This window comes from Chrysemys picta, chromosome 3 (genome assembly GCF_011386835.1).
Source record: "Chrysemys picta bellii isolate R12L10 chromosome 3, ASM1138683v2, whole genome shotgun sequence".
Lineage (NCBI taxonomy): Eukaryota > Metazoa > Chordata > Testudines > Emydidae > Chrysemys > Chrysemys picta.
The window spans coordinates 168,663,672-168,685,651 of record NC_088793.1 but is presented as its reverse complement, the minus strand read 5'-3'; the positions used below and the strand labels follow the sequence as shown (position 1 = coordinate 168,685,651).

Genomic DNA, 21,980 nt, shown 5'->3' with positions numbered 1-21,980 from the left:
GAAATGCCCGGCTTTTTGTTCCCTCCAAGATCACTCTCCGGGCTCTCTCACAGATGCCTTCCTGCTCCCGTGGACCGGTCGTCTATTCTACGCCTTTCCCCCATTTCCTTTTGTGCACAAGGTCTTGATCAAGATGCACAGGACAGGACACGACTGATTCTGGTTTCCCCGGCATGGCCCAGACAACATTGGTACACCACGCTGTTGGAGCTGTCTGTGGACACTCCAGTCCCACTGCCTCTTCTTCCAGACCTGATCGCTCAGGAGCACGGCCACCTCTATCACCCCGACCTACGATCTCTCCACCTCACGGCGTGGCTGCTAAGCCATTCAGTACTCTTCTGTTCGCATTTGGTGCAGTAAGTTCTGATGGGCAGCAGGAAGCCTCCACTCGGGCCACGTATATGGCTAAGTGGAAGCGATTCTCGTGCTGATGCACTCACCGCGGCATGCCCCCCCTCCAAGCGCCCATGCCTCTCATTTTGGACTATCTCCTGAGCCTGAAACAGCAGGGCCTGGCAACATCATCTATCAGAATTCACTTGACGGCCATCTCGGCTTTTCACCCGGGCGTGAATGGACGATCTGTCCTTGCCAATCCCATGGTCGGTAGGTTCCTCAAGGGCCTGGACCGTCTCTACCCATATGCCCCAGGTGCGGCAGCCAGTCCCCATATGGGACCTTAACCTGGTCCTCTCCAGACTCATGGGGGCCCCCGTTCTAGCCGCTGGCCACCTGCTCCCTTTTATATCTCTCTTGGAAAACAGCTTTCCTCGTCGCTATCACATCGGCGAGGCGTGTCTCCAAAATCAGGGCTCTTACCTCAGAACCACCCTACACGATCTTCCATAAAGATAAGGTGCAGCTACAGCCTCACCCTGCCTTTCTTCCAAAGGTGGTATCAACCTTCCATATCAACCAGGACATTTTTCTTCCATTTTTTTATCCAAAACTGCACACCAGTCTCCAAGAGCAGCGTCTACGCTCCCTTGATGTCTGTAGGGCCCTTGCCTTCTATATTGAGCGCACGAAGCCGTTCAGGAAAACGACCCACCTCTTCATTGCGGAGGCGGACTGGATGAAGGGCCTCCCGGTCTCCTCTCAGTAGATCTCTTCATGGATCACGTCCGGTATCCGTGCTTGCTACGATCTGGCTATTGTTCCACCCCCGCCCCTCACCGCTCACTCCACAAGGGCTCAGGCCCCGTCAGTGGCTTTTCTGGCCCACGTGCCAAACCAGGAGATCTGCAGAGCCGCAACTTGGTCATCAGTAAACCCTTTTGCTTCGCACTATGCTATCGTCCGGCAGGCCAGAGACAATGCGGCGTTTGGTAGAGCAGTCCTACTATCCACATTACCTCACTCCGACCCCACCACCTAGGTAAGGGTTGTCAGTCACCTAATTGGAATTGATATGAGCAAGCACTCGAAGGAAAAAAAACGGTTGCTCACCTTTGTAACTGTTGTTCTTCGAGATGTGTTGCTCATATCCATTCCAAACCCGCTCACCTTCCCCTCTGTCGGCGTGGCCGGCAAGAGAGAACAGAGGGGGTGCTGGGTCGGCTGGGGTATATATCAAGTGCCATAAAGGCGCTACTCCAAGGGGCTCCACAGCTGACCCACCAGGAGTTGCTAAGGTAAAAATTCTCTGATGGCCATGCATGCAACGCGCGCACACCTAATTGGAATGGATATGAGCAACACATCTTGAAGAACAACAGTTACAAAGGCGAGCAACCGATTTTTCATGACTTCCAGTCTATCAGCATTGATGCTTTTTCATCTGCTCTCAGCCCTCTCCTCCCTGTCCTCTGTTCCCTTTCTTCTATTGATGTAGTTGTTGATTGTCTCCATGCTCCACCCTCCTCCCCCTTTGTCTCTTTGGCCTCTCTCTCCCATCACAAGGTCATTCCTGCCTTGGCTCACCCCCAACTTCCACTTCCTTCACTTCTGCTCTCACACCTCAGAGCGTTTCTATGGAAATCATGTGACCAGGCTGATTTCCTCCACTACAGATTTGTTCTCTTCATCAGTTCTGCCATCTTGCTAGAAAAGCAGCTCTACTTCTCCAACATAATTTAATCCCATGCCCACAATCCCAGCCATTTTTTGCTATCTTTGATTCACTCCTCAAACACTCCCCTCCTCCTGTCTCCATGTCTCTCTCTGCACAGAATCTCATTAATTTCCTCAAAGAGAAAACTGACAAAATATGACATGATTCTCCCTCCCCTTGGTTTCCCTTCCCTTTCCCTCCTACAACTCTCTCGTCCTCCTCCACAGTAACAGACGCAGTGGTTTTTCATCTGCTCTCCTCCTCTTCTAACACTTCCACTTGCCCCAGTGAGCTCATCCCATCCCATCTCATCTCCTGATCTCCCTTGCTCCCACTCTCATACCCTACATTACTCTTTTTTCTTTAATCTCTCACTCTCCTCTGGCTCTTTCCCCTCACAATATAAACATTCTTTAATCTTTCCCTTTTTAAAACAAAGCCATCCTTGACCTCACTTACCTCCAACTACTGCCCCCTCTCCCTTTCATCTCTAATTTCATTGAATGCACTGTCTACACTCACTGTCTGCAGTCCCTCTCCTCCAGTTCTATCCTAGATCCCCTACTGTTGATTTCCGCTTCTTGCACTCCACTGAAATGGCTCTTGCTAAAGTCTCTAATTACCTCTTCCTGGCCAAAGCTCAGAACCAGTACTCCATCCTTGTCCTCCTCAACCTGTCAGCTGCCTTCCATACTAATGACCATGGCCGCCTTCTTGACATTTTGTTCTCCCTTGGCTTCCATGACTCTGTCCTCTCCTAATTCTCCTTCTGTCTCTCTAATTGCTCCTTCAGTGTGTTCTTCGGAGGATCCTCTTCATCACCCTCAAACCTCCTGTGGGTGTTCTGTAGCGCTCTTTGCTTAGTCCCCTTCCCTTCTCTGTCTATATCTTATCTCTGGTAATCTCATCTGCAAACACGAATTCACCTATCATCTCTATTCTGATGACTCACAGATCTATCTCTTTACTCCCAGACCTGTCTCCTTCTGTCCAAACTAAAATCTTGACCTGTCTCTCTGAGATCTCCTTGTGGATGTCTAGCTTTGTGCCCAAGCTCAACATGGCTAAACAGAGCTCTTTATCTCCCACCTCCCAAGTCTCCTCCCCACTCTTTCTCAATCACTATCAACAACACCGCCATTCTGCCTGTCACTCAATACTCTTCGACTTGGACCTCTCTCTAGGTACTCCTATCTAGGCTATATCTAAATCTTGCAGATTTTTTCTGAGTAATATCTCTAAGATATGGCTTTACTTATCCATCCACACAGCTAAACTCTCATCCAGGCTCTCATCATCAGCCATCTGAATTACTGCAAAATCCTTGTCTCTGGCTCTGACAAATGCAGCCTTGCCTCACTCATATCCTTTAAGAATGCTGCTGCAAAAACATTTTCCTACCTCGTCATTTTTACCACTAGCATCCCTCCATTTGAAGGGGACTCCAGAAAACATGCTCACAGCTACCTCATTATCCTCCTTCAGACCCCTCCTTAAAACTCTCCATTGCCCTGATGCCTACAAAAACTTGACAATGGTTAGGCTGCTGATAGGCTCACAGCACTGCCTATTATACTGACTGATACTGGGTATATCTGTCATGCAATCATGCGGTGTAATTCCAGCTTAAGTAGACAAACTGAATAAGCTCAACAGAGAGAATATATATAGCTTTAACAGCTGTGAAAAATTGTTCTTGTATGCCATACCTGCAGTTATGAAAACACATTATAAAAACAGACTGGCCAAACCTTGATTTTTTCTGTTTCTTGACAGCCAGCGCTTTTGGAATGTACAGTGGACACAGTGCTTGCTGGAGCTGAGTCATGTTCCTTTTCAGCTTTCCACTTTGTACTTCATAGTTTAGGTTGAGGAATGTGGGATTTTTATTTGCTTATACCAAAGAAGCAGAGAGTAAATGCAATTAAAAAATATTTCATAGCTCATTTTCAGCCCTAAATAATGAACATTGGAAAAATTATCGAAGACTGAAAATGCAAATTTGGATGGTTTGGGGGGCTGGGATCTGAAGATTTGGGTTAGGACCTTTTCCAGCAGGAATGTATTTGGTAACACCGTTATGCATTCACATATAAGGGCTGGAATTCTTGGAATAAGCTTTGGGAAGCTTGTATCATCCTTACATTTATTTGAACATATTGTTTCCGTTGACGAGAATTAGGACAAGGGTTCCATTTGAAATGCAATCTCATAGACTAAACTAATACCTGTGCTATAATTTGGTCTTCTGTATTTCATTCATGCTTTATGAGTAAAGTAAAATTTTCATTTGCTTTTAAGATTGACCTAGGCCTGGGAGGGATAGCTCAGTGGTTTGAGCATTAGCCTGCTAAACCCAGGGTTGTGAGTTCAATCCTTGAGGGGGCCACTTAGGGATCTGGGGCAAAATCAGTACTTGGTCCTGCTAGTGAAGGCAGGGGGCTGGACTTGATGATCTTTCAAGGTCCCTTCCAGTTCTAGGAGATTTATTATATTATATGGTCCCAGGCTTGATCTCACTGTCCTTACCACCAATTTCTAGAAAGGGTATGGATGTGTTGAACACTGGAGAAGCAACCACCTCAAAGAACAATGGATCCATTCCCCCTCCTTCAATCCCTCCCCAGCAACTCCTTTAAATAATGTTGAGTCTGAAAGGAGCTACCCCAAAATTTTTTTGACTGAAGAAAAGGTGGGTACAATTTACAGGCCTCCCAGCCTGGGTAGACAGATTTGTGCTAGTGGGGCTCAACCTAGTGCCCTGTAAATAGCAGTGTAGATATTATGGCTCTGATGGAGACTTGGGCTAGCTACCTGAGCTCAGACCCAAAGGTATGTGGCAGTGGGCATGATCTTAGGTGGCTAGCCCAAATCTCCACCCGAGTGGCAGTGTCCGTAATGCTATTTTTAGTGTGCTAGCTTGAGTCCTGCTAGTGCAAGTCAGTCTACTCAGGCTGGACGGCTCACTTCCAGCTGCAGTGTAGACAGACCCTTAGGATCTTTGAGGGAGGAATTTAAAGGAGTAAATTGGGCATTTTAAATTCTCTCCACAGCTTCCAAGCAAATAGCGATTGGGCCAAATAAAACCCAGAACCTTGTTTGCACTAGAGTTACTATATGCATATAGTCCCCAGAGTAGGAAGTCCACCGGGACAATAACTGTGATAGTGTAAAGTAGCTGTAAACTTTCCTTTGCTGGGGAGAGGGGCTGAAAGGGGCCAAGGTGGGTGTGAGCAGCCTGGGTCAAGAGGCAACACTGTCATAATGGCTGGGAGATGTGCATCCTCTTAGAGGCTCCCATGGTGGAAATTAAAGCTTCCTCCCTGCAGGAACCAGGGCCGGCTCCAGCATTTCTGCTGCCCCAAGCAAAAAAAAAAAAAAAAAAAAAGCCGCGATTGCAATCGGCGGCGACAATTGGAAGGAAAAAAAAGAAAAGCTGCGATCGGCGGCGGGCAATTCAGCGGCAGGTCCTTCACTCCTAGAGGGAGTGAGGGACCTGCCGCCCCCGAATTGCCGCAGGTGCCGCCCCTCTCCCTTGGCCGCCCCAAGTACCTGCTTGTTAAGCTGGTGCCTGGAGCTGGCCCTGGCAGGAACCTAGGTGGAGGACACTAGATCACTGCCTGTCCACCGTTGATGTGACTTTCCCTCCCTGCCACTCAGGGCACAGAGGCCTGTTACATTCCATATGCCTGGCTCAATTAATCTACCCTACTAAACAAACTGGTTCTTGGCAGTGTGTGTTTGTGTTTGTGTTTCTCCTCGTGTCTTTAACTGTATGCTCATGAGTTTTCAATCTGGCAAATAACCTTTACAAAGGAGAAATAAAAATTCCCTGTATTTTATTGTGTTCCAAGTTCAAATGGTGATTTCTATCTATGGAAAAACAGCAAATATCCTAAGTTTAGTAGGCTCTTAGATGCCAGCAAAGTACACTGTGTGTCTCATCTTATCAATTCAAGTAAGTAAAGACCCTAAATGCCGTGTTTGTCTTGGTCCTTTTATTCTTCCTGACTAGTTAATAATGAAAACACAATATTAATAATAACTTTGTCTCCAGATTGCTTTGTTCTTTGTTACCTCAAGTGTATATCTAAACACAAATACACTAAAGGACTACATTTCTCATCTGGTGCATAAGGGTTTTAGGCATGCAACTCCTGTTTTTGTTAAAGTTGCTTGCCTAATTCCCTAAGTGCTACACTAAAAATTGATCTCCAGTAGCTTCACTCTGTAAAACACATCAAAATATTTCATTTCTGCTTACAGGGCTGTGACTCTCAAATAAGCATGTCAGAAATGTCCTGCAGCGAAAGTACCTCCTCTTGTCAGTCCCTGGTACATGGCTCAGCTCCAGAAATCCTGATCGGCCTACTTTATAATGCCACAACTGGAAGACTATCAGCAGAAGTGATAAAAGGCAGCCACTTCAAAAACTTGGCAGCAAACAGACCACCCAGTGAGTGATAATCTTTTTTTTTTTTTAATCATCCTAATACTTCTGCACTTGTGGGGCTCTCAGTGGTGGGAACTTCAATCCTATCATTTAGTCTTACCCAGTCAAAATGAAATAGAGCAATCATCAACTAATCTGTTTCATGTTTTATATTTCTAGTCAGTTGGGAAATAGCAAAAATCTAAAATTCAAAATATTAGTTATAAGTTGACAAGACTGTTTTAATTTTTCATGATGACTGACTAATAAATTACCTTTTATTATAATGATTAATCACTAAACTATTAATGCCTCACATCACAGGCCAGGAATAAAAAGTTACAGTTTTTAAAGAAAAAGTATGTGCCAACTAACACTAGTGTAAATATGGTGAAGCTATTGCTGTTACTAGGAGACTGATGCTACAGTCTTTAATTGTGTATGTGCTTGTATATGTATGTGATATATTTGGAAAAGATATTTAACTTTGGAAATCTCAGAGAAGACAATCTAAGACAAATTCTAGCCTTTGCCATGTGATGCAGTACAGATCACCACTTAAATTGGAAAATTCATCATTGGATGGAGCTGGGAAAACTTTTTCATTCTAACGTAGTCTGCAAAATGTACTCAAAATCAACCTTGGTTTGAGATGAACCTGTGTCTAAAAATATCTCAAAATTTTCTAAGTTTGTAATTTGAGTTTGAGCATAATTTGCTGAAATAAGATACATGGAATAAATCAGATGGTATTTTTCCTCTGTCTAGTGTTCCCAATTTTGGTTGGATGTATTCCTGGATGTTTCCTCACATGACATAACTTTAATTACAGATTAGTCTTAAATTCCTTGAGACTCCAGGACAATCCTACCTCCATCCCTGACTGGTTGCTCCTTCTCATGTGATGTGGAGAATAAGCCCAGCTAATCAGAATTCATTTTTTATTTGGTTCCTATGTGATTCCATTCTAATTCTCTGATCCAACTTGGCAAAATTCAGTAGGTGTCTGTCTGACTCAAGCAGGTTATAGCCAGATATGTCTGAAGGTTCTGACCTTGGCCACATTATTCCCCAATCTAAGTTCCCTCTAAACTGCGCAGCCGCACAGCTGCCTATTAAGTGCTGTGCAGGCGCTCGGGGCTGCAGTAGGTAGAGATGCCTCCCCCCAAGCCACAGACCTGCCCCGGCCCTGACCCAGCTCAGCCCTGAACCTGCTGCGGCTGAGGGACAGCCCCCCCCCCAGCGACCCAGCCCAGTCCCAGACCTGCAGCAGCCAGGGAAGAGGCGCCTCTCCCCTCCAGTCCAGGTGCTGCTGCAGGGAGAGAGAGCTGTGGGGATGAGTCCTCTCTCCCCATTGTTGCCCTGGGGAGCCCCACTGCACCCCAAACCCCTCATCCCCAGCCCCACTCCAGGGCCCGCACCCCCAGCTGGAGCTCTCATCCCCCAACACCCCAACCCTCTGCCCCAGCCCTGAGCCCCTCATCCCTGGCCCCACTCCAGAACCCACAATCCCCAGCCAGAGCCCTCACCCCCTGCACCCCAACCCTCTGTCCCAGCCCTGAGCCCCCTCCCACACTCCGAACCCCTCAGTCCCATCCCGCCACATAAATTTTGTTATGTGCACCAATAGGGAGGTGATGTGTCAGATGTCACCTCCATATTGGTCCACATAACAAAATTCATTCCACACATGGGTGGGGAAAATTGGAGGGAACAGTGTCCCCAATCTGCAATTTTCCTACTGTTTTGCAGGTTTACCTGGCAGGCTGACAACATTAAAAAAGCTGTTTTCCTATCCTGCCCATCTCTGGGATTCTCTTCTTTAGCAGCTGAGTCAGGAGTGGGACACCAAGGCTTGAGACTCTCTCCTCTCCTTTCCCTGGCTCTTTACTTATCCCATTCATTACCTTTGTCTCAGCCCTCTCCTCCATCTCCCACTCTGAATATCTTTCTGCAGGGTTGGAGCTGAGCTTGGTGATCATGGCTGGAGAAGAGTATGGCGTAATCTTAGCTGCCCTTGTGTTGCCAAGCAGCAGCTCCAGAGACATCTCTTTGGAGTCAAAAACTAATAGAGATTGCAAATTTGATCTTGATTTCTTTTTTATTTCTGGCAAGTCTGGCAGTGCCCTAATATTCTACTTTCATTCATTTCCCAGTTACTGGGAATTACCTTATTATTTTATGTTTTGATTAATATAATAATGAGGGCCTAATTCTATATGTGCAAACATGAGATCAGAGTTCTGTTGTTTCCATAAAGCTGAGATGTAATCTAATTTCTAGTTCTGATATGAGTGCTAAAACACTCATGATCCCATAGAATCCCACTTTTACCCCTGGATCACAATGAGATTCAACTGTGAAAAGTAAGGTTTTGTTCAGACATGACCCTTTTCGTAGATGAGGGATTGTGAACCCATGTAAATTGGGCGAAGTCCTTTCAAACCAAACCTGGAAGGGTTCCTGCATCTTTATTACTGTTATAAGAGTTGTAGTGAACTCATCAAGCTACAGACTGACCTATACTAACAATCAGAGTTTGGAATTTGACCTGATATAGTATCTATAGTATAATTATCACTATAGTGTGATGAAGATGAGTGTACTAATCCTGATGAACTTTTATGTATTTTTAAAATTCCATTATAATTTAAAATGATACAGTAATGCATAAACTTTCATGTAATAATTGTATGCATTAGTTTTAATTAATGAGTTGTTTAAATTTTAAACTAGAGATGGACCCACATTTGAATCCCAGGTCTGAGCATCTGTGAACTTTGCAGAAGTTTAGATCAGTTTCACTTTGTGATTCAACTTCATCTCTGCTTCAAACAGTCACAAAGTAACATTAAATATAATGACTGACCAAAATCATTATACATTTATAGGATTAACTTTTCAGGTCAATAATCTTTCATTCTATAATTTGTAATATACTGAGCATAATTACTGTGTGTAGTCTTACTTAATATGCTGGAGTTTGCATGAAAAAGTGTAATGTTTGATAAAGAATATACAGTGATATCAACCTAGTCTTTTATAATCTGATCACTTGCATGATTCTTTCTATGTTCAATGTGCTTTAAATCCAATAACTATTAATATTAAGATCTCCCGCTATTTAAGAAGTGTAATTTTTTTGGTAAAGATTACACAATGAATGTACAAAATTCTCATTTCATTAAATTTTACCCAACAATCCTTTTGTTCAATCCTCTATCCGAACAGAACTGCTAAGGTTTTGTGTTCTTCCGCTCCAGTGAACAGTGTTTCCTCTTAAACTTTAACCTTTGACCCTCTCTCACCAAACTATTGACATCTGGTCATTATTTCTTTTACTGCTTTCCACCCCCTGTTGTCAGACGGACTGTTCTGTTGTCTAAAACACTTGATAGGTGGACAGGTTTATATAATCCGAGGTGAGTTCCTGTAGAGACTAATTGGATGTTGTCTTTTTCATGCAAAAGAAAACTTGCCAGCAGTAAAGCTGTCCATGGCTGTCCACCATGTTAGTTTCCAAAATGTACATTTATTATCTGTGGTACTCTTAAAAGTAGTGGTAGCACTTATCTCTGATTATGGATGATGGTATTTCAGAGTATCTAAAAAGTGAAAACATTCAATGAGCTTCCTTTTCACACAAGCTCTAATCTTTTAATAATCTTCTTGTCATGTATACGAAAGGAATAAAAAAGCAGATTTTTTTTCAGACAATTGTATATTTCTTAAAATGATTAATAACTTTATGAAATACAAATGCTGTGTACAGTATGCAGGTGTCACGACAAACAAGAAAAAATACAGTTTTAAAAATAAAAGGCTTATCACTCAAATACTAAAAATCATGGTGTGTTAAATGCATTTTACAGTATAGATTTTAAACATTACATCGGCGTTTTGAAAGTACTTCCTAAAGCACTAGGCAAGCCACATCTTAAAGAACCATGTTAAATTCTGCACAGATTATTTATTTTCTCTCCAAAAATACATTAAATGTAATCTTGCATGAAACTAGGAACTATAAAAGAGATTTAATCTGTTTTGTAAATATCCACCATTTAATACATTTGGCTACATTTTGGTCTTTAAATGTAAACAAAATCAAAAAGCCTTAAGTAAGAAACCACATCCATGCAGAGATTTTTTTTTAAGCATTTCATCTGTAGCTGTTTGATGTCATTGCTGCACACCAACATTCGTTTTTCCTCTTCATTAGTTGTCTTCATTCCACTCTGTGTGTTCTTATTTTCTGAAAACTCAGTGATATGCTTTACAGTGTTGTGGCTAGTTGAAGCTTGCTAAGTGTTAATGCTATACAAGTCTGCTTTGTGTACAGATGTCGGGGGGGGGGGGCGGGGGAGGAAGAGAAGGATTATGAGGAATACCTTTAACTAAACTCATTAACTTAGTGAAAATACCAGCTACGTCATTAGCGCAATACAAATATTTTTGCTTACTTATCATCTTCTTCACATTATAACTATGTATCTCCAAACTGAGCTATGTTCAATCAACATGGTATACACCATATCCTTATGTAGTATGTTGTTATAGATCTCATTAGCAAAAAGTCCTAGTCTAACACACAGCTAACATTCCAAAATGTTATTTATTTTGTAGATACATATGTTAAGTTAACACTGCTGAATTCCATGGGTCAGGAGATGTCCAAGTGCAAGACATCCATCCGCCGAGGGCAGCCAAATCCAGTATACAAAGAAACCTTCATTTTTCAAGTGGCACTATTTCAGCTTTCAGATGTGACGCTTATACTGTCTGTGTATAATAAACGCAGCATGAAACGAAAAGAGATGATAGGCTGGATTTCTCTAGGTCTCAACAGCTCAGGAGAAGAGGAACTAAATCACTGGACTGAAATGAAAGAATCCAAAGGACAACAAATCTGTAGATGGCACTCATTACTAGAGTCTTAATAGGTAGTACCAAGGGTCAGTTGTGGTTCCAGGGAGTTCCATGTTTAACAAGACTGTCCCTTAGTCACCACCAAGAGATCTGTTATGGAAGTGACAAATTCAACCTTCCACCTTAAAGAATGCACAATGTGCGATGGAGCAGAACATTTTACACATTTTCTTCAATTAATTTGTCAGATACCTCACTGGTGTCAGATTAAACCTTTCTGTACACAGACGAGAGAGCAATTGCTCCATCCCCTTGATGCATTCAATACTGTTTAGTTTGGGATTATTTTCTATTTAGCAATTCAAATATATTTTATGTAAAAATCCCCAAATTATTATAAAATCCTCCTATCACGTTGGGGTTTTTTAGTGCTCTTATATTTTTAGTTTCTGACCTGCCAACGTCCCGATTTAGGGACACTGGCCTTTAATACAAGAAACAAATTATTAAACTGTGAAACAAGAAAACCAAACAACAACAAAAAATCACCACCACTTGGGAAGAAAGCTTAATATTGAATATATTGTTATTTTAGATTGATTTTGTTTTTTAGGGCTTAGTTGAATTAACTTTTCATTTCTGATGTGAAATTAGTCTGAAAAACTCTAGGACTCAGTGGAATCAGGTGAACTTTGACATAAAATAAATGTTTCTTCAATCTGTGACAGGAACAAGCTCCACATTGTGGCATAAATTGGGTTTTTCCCCATTTGCCTGTGCTTGTGCCTCACCCAAAGAGACCAGATCACTGTTCTGGTCCCTTGCAAGTCTGTTTAGACAGGTTGTACTGTAAAACTATGTAACTTTCTGTTGAAAGCACTTCCTGTATTCATGTATTCCAATATAGGAAGCTTATAGAGCACGAGTTTACTAAAAATATCTTTTCATTAAACCAATTGATATGCATTTCTTTAAAATGTCAATATTGTGAAGATTATGTTGAAAGATCACAAAAGAAACAGTAGTAGTTAAACTGCTAAGGCAAAGGACCAATTCTGTGATTTTGGGGAAAAGAAAGATATTTTTGTTTCCATGGCTGGTCATATGAATTGCAGAGTTTCAAGAACCATAATTTCTAGTCTTGTTGCTGGAGGAGGAATACAGGGGATCTAGAAGAGAGTTATTTCCTCTCTATTTTCCGGGTGCCAGAGAGAAATAGGGCTAACCCATGAGTCAGGGCTTGCATGGAACATTGAACTCCCAAATGTATGGGTCCATTTGCTCTGCATCTATGTAAGGCTGGCACGGTTGGTTTCATAGCAATGTCATGGTGAAAAAAAGCTGTAGCATAATGGACAAATTTTGCCTTTGGATATATACCCACAACTTCCACCGACAGGGAAGTGTGTGTGTGTGTGTGTGTGTGTGTGTGTGTAGCTGAGGTTTGGGCCTAAGTACCGTAAGTACAGTAGAGTTTCACTAATTCACACTGACTGCCAGATCCAATTCAGATTACTAAATATTGTGGATGACTCAGTAAGTAATGACACCGTTTTTTTTGTTTGTTACAATAATTTTCATGTCATCTTAATTGCTACTCTACAGTATGTGAGCAAACATACCGCAGTTTATTTCTTAAAAGTAATGAAGTCCCCAGTGCAGCATTCACTGAGAAGGAGGGTACGATTGCTGTATTATTTTTGGTGAGAATTATTGATGTTGTAGTGAATTTGGAGAAAGAAAAAAACTCTTTCTTGTTACCTCTGAACAGTTCAAACTTTGGGATACAAAGACAGTCAGGTACTGTGTGATTGCATACAGCAAGTGTATAATGTTAAAGATACATCATGTGATGCTCAGATACTCACAATACTTTAATGATTTCATAACCCCTTTCCTAAGACATCTCCCGTTACAGTTTTCAACTGACGTTTATTTTGTGCCTTTCGTATCACACTAGTGGAAGCTGCTAATACAAACGGATGGTTGTATTTGCAGAACAGGGCCTTCAGTTTTTATTAACGTAAGGATTTCTCAGAACATTGCCACAGGAATTTTCTTTCCTGTCTTGCATGTTGTTTTTTATGTAAGGCACAATAAACTTCATTTTGGTAATTCAAACATCCAAGAACTTTGATTAGCCAGAAACATTGTAAGTAGCAGTACAGTATAAAGAGTTCTTTCCAGTTCTGTTTGTTGCTCAGTTTGTGAGGTGCAACTTCAAACTCATAAATGTTTAAATACAAATATACGTTAATTTTATGTACATAAGAAAAACCACCTCCATTTCCCCAGCTCGTTTTGGTTTCACTTACAATAGACACACTTGTTATTTACTGAGTTACTACCAGGAAACATGTCATACGTGACCAAGGGTATATTTGTGAATATTCTGAGGCAGTCTTCTAAGATCAAATATTGTCTGTCAAGGGTTGTCTCTTGTACAGGTTTCACTGTATAAAGTGATGTACAGTATTTCACAGTGACTATTGAACAAGATAATTCCATTGCAGAGCATGGGAGATATCTCAGGTCATCACAGACTATATTACAAATTAAACTTGGTGAGTCTGTAACCTGGAAAAGGAACCCAAACTACACTAAACTATGTGAGCAATCAAATTCCTTTTGAAAAGTGATATTGTTTAGGAATGACATTTTCATGTATTAACAATTCTGACATATAAGACATTAACATATTAATTTAGACAAAACATGTCTAGATGCATGTTGAGTACATCTAACGAGATTCTTTTTGTTAGATCATGATGCTCTTCCAACATTTTTATATATGATTTTCATAGACTTCAGATTCAATAAGTGTATCACAAAGTTAAAGGTCTTACTTATTTAGGCTCCTGCAGTATAAATGTATATCATAGAATCATAGACTTTAAGGGAAGAGCTTAAAGGAATTTCTAATTTTACATGGACATCATATACAGGTAATAGAATGTGGTCAGGTGTTTTTGTCTTTCAAAACTAATCACATCATCATCTACTGGAATTCACCTGGGAATTTTTATAAATTGGCGGTAGAACGGGTAACTGCTATGTTGTTCTTTATTCCTAGGTCAGTGTTATGACTTGTGATTTTGCGAGTTTTTTTGTTTTATAAATAATTTGCTTAATGTGAATATACACTCCCATATTCTAATTCTGCCTTTAGATAAAGCTTTGTGCAAACCTTACCCCAGTAGCTGATGCACAGAGTCTTTTGTATGCATTCAGATAGAACAAACCTCAACCAAGGAAAGACAATCCAAAGAACAAAAACACTGGTATGTAGTAGAAAGAAATCAGAACAGGGCCTTTGTGCTTGCCTCAAAATTGTGCATGATTCTATTTTCTCTTGACTTTTTCTGTTGTTTACAGACCTCTGTTTTAAAGGTACAGTCAGCACTTATAAGAATTTATCAAATGATTAAATTATTTTTGTCCTGTATATCAGAATTACACAGAGATTACAATCCTTGAATTGATACTGATTTTTGATACAACACTGCAATGGTTTTTTACCCCTTGGATTGACATAAAATATGCAAGGTTTCTTGGAGAAACTACACTTAAAAGGGTTTTCTATCTTTTCAGCAATATATATACCTATATATTTGAAGAAAGGATTAAAATCTTCCATACTATACATAGCTCTTTGAAAAAAGGATTACAAAAGTGAAAGAGAGTGATTGGCTTCATACTTGAATTGCACACAAGATTAAGGGCCAGATTGTGACCTAACAGGCCAATACGAGGGAGTATGAAGTTACCAGGTGCCCTGTTACTCCCCTGCACTGGCCAGTAACATAGCAGTGCAAGAGAGAGGACAGCTTCCTGTGCAGGTGGGTGGGGAGTGGACAGAGCCTTGGCTCCATTCCCTCATTTGCCAGCCAGAACATCTGGAATCCATGCTCTGGGGAGAGTGACTCCGTGCCAGGTATAGGACTGGTGCAGCTAACTTCGCCCTGAGCAAGAGGGGGCATGGCACTCGCAGTCACAGTCTGGTTCCCGGTCTGCTCCTGCGGCAGCACATCTACATGCTGCCCCTTGTGCTGGGCTTGTGGCAAAGCCACAATTCAGCCTTAAAGTAGGGTCTAGCTTCTTGCTGACACAGCAGCAGCTGAGGATTTGCTGGTATACAAGAGCTATGGATTCAGCTACTTGACAAATACAGCATAGTTTCTAAACATAATTAAAATCCTCAGAGCATATTAATAAAATGAAGGTTCAAAATACAGTGATTACTTGAAACAAAGGCATGCCCTTTTACTGGTGTCACAGGCTCTATTTATCAACTAAACAAGTCCACAGGCTATAATGGAGTAGGCGACAGTACCCAAACCACCGACTGGTTTTATTGCAGATACTATAGGAGACAGTTTTTCAGCACTCTAGAGACTTTCACCCATAAACTATTGCAATCATTCCTATTGGTTACAATAGTGCCTGTTTTTATTATTTTCCCACCTGACACTTTTTGGGTGGTTTCTTTTTTTTCCTACCTCCTCCACTTTGTGTTTCTGTATTTGTTCATTCTCTGTCCTCACTAAGGGGTCTGGTCCTGTGAGATGGTAGGCACCCTCAACTTCCGTTGTCCTCAGCTACTTGACTTTGAGGGTGAGGGCCCTCAGCACCTCTTATCACAAGGCACTGAAGTGGAGGGCAAAATAAGGCAATTGACCCAATTTTGGATACCTTGCACCATTAGAGTCAGTAGACAACCTGAACTCAACAAATATTATCTTTTTAAAAATGGTCTCCCAAACTAAAACCAAATAATTCCTGTTATTATGATTCGGTCATTCCCCTACATTATGACTAGCTTTTAGATTATTGTTGTAAATTTCTCTTTCTTTGATATATACTGCCCTTGTAGATTACAAAGCCACCAGAGCTTCAACAAAGAGATGAAAGGATGGAATTTGGGAAAACTCTCTTTTAATACAATAAAACCTCCCATTGACTTAATTGAGAGAAGGATCAGCCTCTTTACCTATCCATCACACTTGTCTGGAGGAATGCTGCCTTGTCTAAAGCAGGTCTCTAATATTATGGCTTGTCAGTAAATACTCCTGGGGGAATTCTGCACCACTGTGCAATGCAGAATTTTGCAGAAATTAATTTTGTGCATGCAGAATTTTCTTTGCCCCCTGCCGCAGAAATGGGCTGCAGAAATGTTAGCTGCCACCAGGGGCCACAGGACCTGTCAGAGCCCATCTCACAAATAGAAGACAAGGCCAGGGGGAAGGGGAGGGAACTGGAGGGTTCCCAGCAGTTGCAGTTCCCAACACAGCCTGAAGGAAGGAGACGGCAGTGCACAGGAAACTCCCTGCAAGCCCAGGACCCAGCATCAGGCTGTTTCTCCCTCTGGATCCCTGGGCTCTAAGAGGGTAGGGTCTGTGAGTGTCTGGGCTGGGGGCCTGCAGCTGGCCTCTGGGGGGAAAGGGTGTGTGAGTCTTCTGGGGGGGCTGAAGCTGGGAGGAAGGGGATATGAGTATCTGGGCTGGGTGGGCCATGGCTGGGTTCTGGGGGGGCAGGGGGTGTGAGTGTATGGCCCCCTGACTGGGCTCTGGGGGAGGGGAAGGGGGCAGAGAAGCAGGAACTGGGAATTGTTATAGGGGTTTCTTTAACTCTATATTCCTGGGGGAATTTTTTATGTCTGTATTGTGACAGACATATTTGCTGACAGGTATTTTGAAATAAATTATCAAAATAATTGAAACTGGTGTGATTATATAGTGTTATTTTGACAAATAAAATTTGCAGAATTTTAAAATAGTGTGTGCAGAATTTTTATTTTTTTGGTGCAGAATTCCTCCAGGAGTAAGTAAAGCAGACTATCCTCTCTCCTTATGTTGAATTTTCAGTAACAGCTAGATATTTATATATATATATATTTTATATATATTTATATATAGTCTCCTATTGAAATGCATGCCTAACTTCTATTAATGTTAATGAGGGGAACTCACAGACATTAACGGGAGAATAGACCCAACCCCAAGAGAGTAATAGGATCAGCAGATTAGAGCACTGATATAACATGGTACCTGCAACACAACCAAATGTGATTTCAATTATGAATGGAGGTAAAAGCCAATTATAAGGAGGCAGTTTGAGTCTCAAATTTAAGTATTTAAATAATCTTTTTCTCTCCTCTTTGGTTCTATTTGTTCCAACTTCTGGATTCTTTCTTTTACTTTAGCATTAATTTAACATTTAATAAAAATGGTCCACACATATTTTGATTGTTTTAACTGTAGCATTCAGAAAAGTACAGTGCTAAAGTAAACTGCCCCAGGAATATCCTATATCTTGTAATCTCTTAAATCTGTTATCAGGTTTTGTAACGTACTGTAGGGAGATGTTTCGTTTTGTTAGTATTTTTTGTGGGGCAGATCCATGGAAGCATTTGCTTGTCACTGAATGAATGCCTGATAAAATGTCAGCAAAGAATGTGAGAATTAAAAATAAGTTTGACAGTGTTAAACAGCCTTTTGGTGTATGGATCAAATTCTGCTCTCAGAGGTAAGTCTAGTCCCTGGACCCCAGACATCGGAAAACCAATGCTGTGTTGTTGTGCAGTGGGGGCAGGATTTGTGGGGGCTACACCACATAAAAGGCACACTTTGCTCTATGGGTTCCAACACACCCTATTTAAGGGATGTGGGAGGAGCAGAGGTCATTGGCTTGCTGTGGTGTTTACCACTGGCTGTTGCCTCCTCTTGAATGGTGGGGATTACTGCAAGTTTACAGCTTTACTGCTACCCTTCTGTACCCTAGGAGCTGGAATTCTTCCCCAGGGCCGCCCAGAGGATTCAGGGGCCTGGGGCAAAGCAGGGGAGCTGTGGCGCTTGTACTCACCCGGCAGCAGTCCGGGTCTTCAGCGGCAGGGAGCCCTTCAGTCGCTCCGGGTCTTCAGCGGCATTTCAGCGGCGGGGGGGTCCTTCAGTCACTCCGTGTCTTCGGCAGCACTGAAGGACCCGCTGCCAAAGACCCAGATCGCTGCCGGGCCAGGGCTCGCGGGGCCCGGGCCAAATTGCCCCACTTGCTGCCCCCCCACCCCCCCGGGCGGCCCTGTTCTTCCCTGCCATAGGCCCTGTCGAACCTCTTCAGGCTCAGCTACTTGATTTAGATCTAGGTTACAGCCTTGTAAATATGGACTTCAATGAAGTTACTTCTTATTTAAAATGGTGTGACTGAGTGCATAACTTGGCCCTATATAAATATTGTGTCTGAATCCCTCCATGGACAGTACTAACTTTTGTTAGTGCAACCCAGACCACGAGTTCCTAGGGAGCTCCACCCATCAACTAAAGCTGCCCACCCATGGCAGAAACCCGTTGGAGGGAGAATGGCAGCACTACTATCACCTGCCTTCCAACAAAGATGAGTAGCTCCTGGGTGCAGTGCGGATGTAATTTGTACCTCCCCTTTCCTCTTGTGTCCATGGAGATGAATCTGGGCCACTGTATCCAGTTAATTGTAGTAGTGTGCTTTCCAAAATCCTACATCCATCCATTATATACCTAGAGTGGATTGATGTATAACTTCTGATTGATTTCCAAAATATAAACTTGTAAGAATCTGCCAAATGAGCTAGAAACATTAGTGTGGCATTGAGATACAGGGAAATTTCTAAGACTTGCACGATACAGTCAGGAGCTGAACTTTGAACAAGTTTTGGTAGTCAGTTTTGATATGGTTCATTATGATATTTTAAGAAAATTTCTAAAGCAGTTTGAATGTTTTAAGAAATTGTAAAAAAAAATAAAAATCAGCGCTCTTTTATTACAATACAGCTAGTTTGCTGTTCTTTCCAGTAAACCACAAGGTTCATTAATGCTTGGAACTGTTTCATTTATTACAACTGTTTTTAATGTCATTTTCCTGACAAAGTGTAATTAGGGAAATCTTTTATTTACTTTTTCCCTCTCTTTGCTTGTTTTAAGGAGAAGCTTTTCCCTCTACAGTATATATACTTTCTTACAGAGCTTTCTTATCTATTTTTATAAAAATTGATCTAACAATGTAAAGTTAAATGCTCTATGAGCAAAGCTACATCTCTGTTAAACAATCTAAAGTGCTGTACTAATGATTAAGGGCCTGAACCTACTGCCCCTACTCAGGGTCTGATTCTGCCACACTCCTTCATGTTGAGTAGAACTTTACTGCACAAGTAGTTCCACAGGTTTCAGCGAGACCACTCACAGAGCAAGGTACATGAGTAACAATGGCAGAACTGAGCCCTCAATGAGCAGTCCTATTGACTTAAGTGGGACTTCTCCCACATATAAGGGATGCAGGGTCTGCCCCGTAATTATGGTTATAGATTCTAGTTCCCTTCATCTTAAATGATATCAAACTTGGTGACTATAAACTAATAACTAATCTGCTTAGTGAATTCAAATACTGTACTGAATTATGCTGTTAGCCAGGTTATTAAAATGTGTTTATTTCACATTGTAATTCATTCTTTCATTAAAATATATAAAAATATGGGCTTGTGAAGCAGTATTTGTATGGAGCGAGCACACATCCACCAAATTTTATATGAGTGTATTAAATATACAGTATGTAGCATTTTATTCACATACTTTTATACTGCCTATATGCCACTGATACACTCGATGCCTTGTTTCTTTTGTATAAAACTTATATGTAGAGAAACTGATGTTATCATGTATAAACAATGTCACTGTAATTTGAGAAATGTCTTAACCAGATTAGTTCTAGTACAGAAGGTTTTAAATGGCAGGTCAGTTTAACATAGTACACTTTCTTGGGAGGTTAAAAGTTGTCCCTCTTCCCTTCTCAGCTGCATCCCGAGAAACTTCTTCACATGATTGTTTGTAGTTAACAGACTCTTGTGTCTGATGTTAGTCACATGGTTTTAACCAAAGAACCAGCCCTGTTTCTAATTCATTGGACAAATAACTTTGGGGCTTGCTACCATAGAATTACTGAAGTGACAATATGGATCTCATTGAACTAATATAACATTGACATATGTAAATGTGATTCACTGCTGGGAATAGAAGATATCTTTTTTCTGACTGGTTGTACATTATTGTATCAGTAGCAAAACAGTTGATTTGTATCTGTATGTGTGTGTTAATCAAATGTGCCCACAAAGCAAACAAAAATACAAATAAACAGTGCAGACATATTTAACCTTATTTTACTCATTTAATGCCTATATCAGGAATGTACAACTTCAAGAAGCCTGGTAATTTCAAGCCTATTCCTGTCTGAAGCCCTGATAGCATAATTTATCTGTATATCTACATTGCCCTTACCAAGACAAATACATATCATACTAAAAGCACGTGGTTAATATTCATAATATAACAAAACCTCCAACCATTATGTTTCCATTTTAAATTCTTTTCATTAGATGATTAGTCTATAAAGTTACAGGGTTTTCATATTCCATTTTCTTCTATCATTGCAAATTGTTTGCACACCCTTAACAAAGACTTACGACAACAAAAGCAGTTTAAGAGAACATACCATACTTTCCAAGTCTTATTCAGCACATGAAAAAGAATTTTAAATATCAGACTATAAAAATGACAGAAAATAAAATCAGTACATTCTGATCAAGTCACTGACAGCCTTTCAACCCATAATTCCATGAATTAACCAGAAGCCTTCCTGATTAACTTTTTTGAAGTGAAACATCAATGCCCAATTAGTGGTTTGGGGTTTTTCCCCCTTCCTAAAAAGGGCTATCTTTTTTGTTGACACTAGAAATGGAAACATAAAGAACTCTTCATCTTTATGCTTTGATCTCCAGCTAGAAACAAGGACCCTTAACTGATGCCTGAAACTGAATTTGCCCTTTATTATCAAACTTTCTTGCCCATCTATTCCTTTATTGTATTTTAGGTCAGATAAACAGAAATTAACATTCTCTGTAAATCAGTTTGTTCTATATTCTGACAGTAACAGGATTAAAAAATGAATGACTCCTTTTTCAACTACTCACATGATTTATTAGATATTTAGGACTTTGAAAGAGATATTGTCTAGATGAAGACATTTTCTCATGGCATTTCAGCTGGATGTAGACAAAAATGGAGTTCTATCAGTGAATGTGCAGATCTGCATATCATGTATCAAATTGTGAGGTGTTAGCAATATTTTATGTTAGAGACGGATTTATAATTAAATGTCACACTGTATCACAGTATCTCAAATTGAGTATTGTCAGAAATGTGTTGTTTTGTTTTCCTTTCCCTATCATTAGCTAGCTAAAAACTACTTTAAAATTTGATACTAGCTTACATTAACCCTAAACGTCTCCAATGTGCATAAAAAGTTACTGCTGTCAAGTTGTCTTTTTATAAAAAGCAGAAGAGGTTCCAGCATGTCTGTTGTTGTTAAAATAGACATTTCCTGCCTGGTTTCAGAAAAAGGGTTTATGGAAAATTTCCATCATGTATTTGTAGGTATACCCGTACCCATACACACATACAACTAAAACTCATCAACGAACTGTATATTATGGAACCGTTCACAGCTTATGTATATACGACAGCTTTAAGACTGTTATTTACATGCTTGAGACTGTGTAAGGATTTATAATTTTTGTCTACCTTCTCTCTCTCTTTGTGTTTCTATTGA

At 41.0% G+C, this 21,980-nt stretch overlaps 1 protein-coding gene across 10 annotated transcripts in view; it reads left to right on the top strand.

Moving 5' to 3' along the window:
- Positions 1-20,522, top strand: part of SYT14 (synaptotagmin 14) — a 210,480-nt gene extending 189,958 nt beyond the window's left edge. For 7 of the 10 annotated variants that reach the window (XM_065589530.1, XM_042855127.2, XM_005301231.5 and 4 more), the window contains 3 exons: positions 6,323-6,512; positions 9,854-9,910; positions 11,112-20,522. In XM_065589530.1, the coding sequence (XP_065445602.1) occupies positions 6,323-6,512; positions 9,854-9,910; positions 11,112-11,425 (561 nt within the window). In that variant the 3' untranslated portion in view covers positions 11,426-20,522. The remainder of the gene's footprint in view (positions 1-6,322; positions 6,513-9,853; positions 9,911-11,111) is intronic. The other 3 variants (XM_065589531.1, XM_005301232.5, XM_024101192.3) reach the window with 1 other exon arrangement.
- Positions 20,523-21,980: the final 1,458 nt, after the last annotated feature.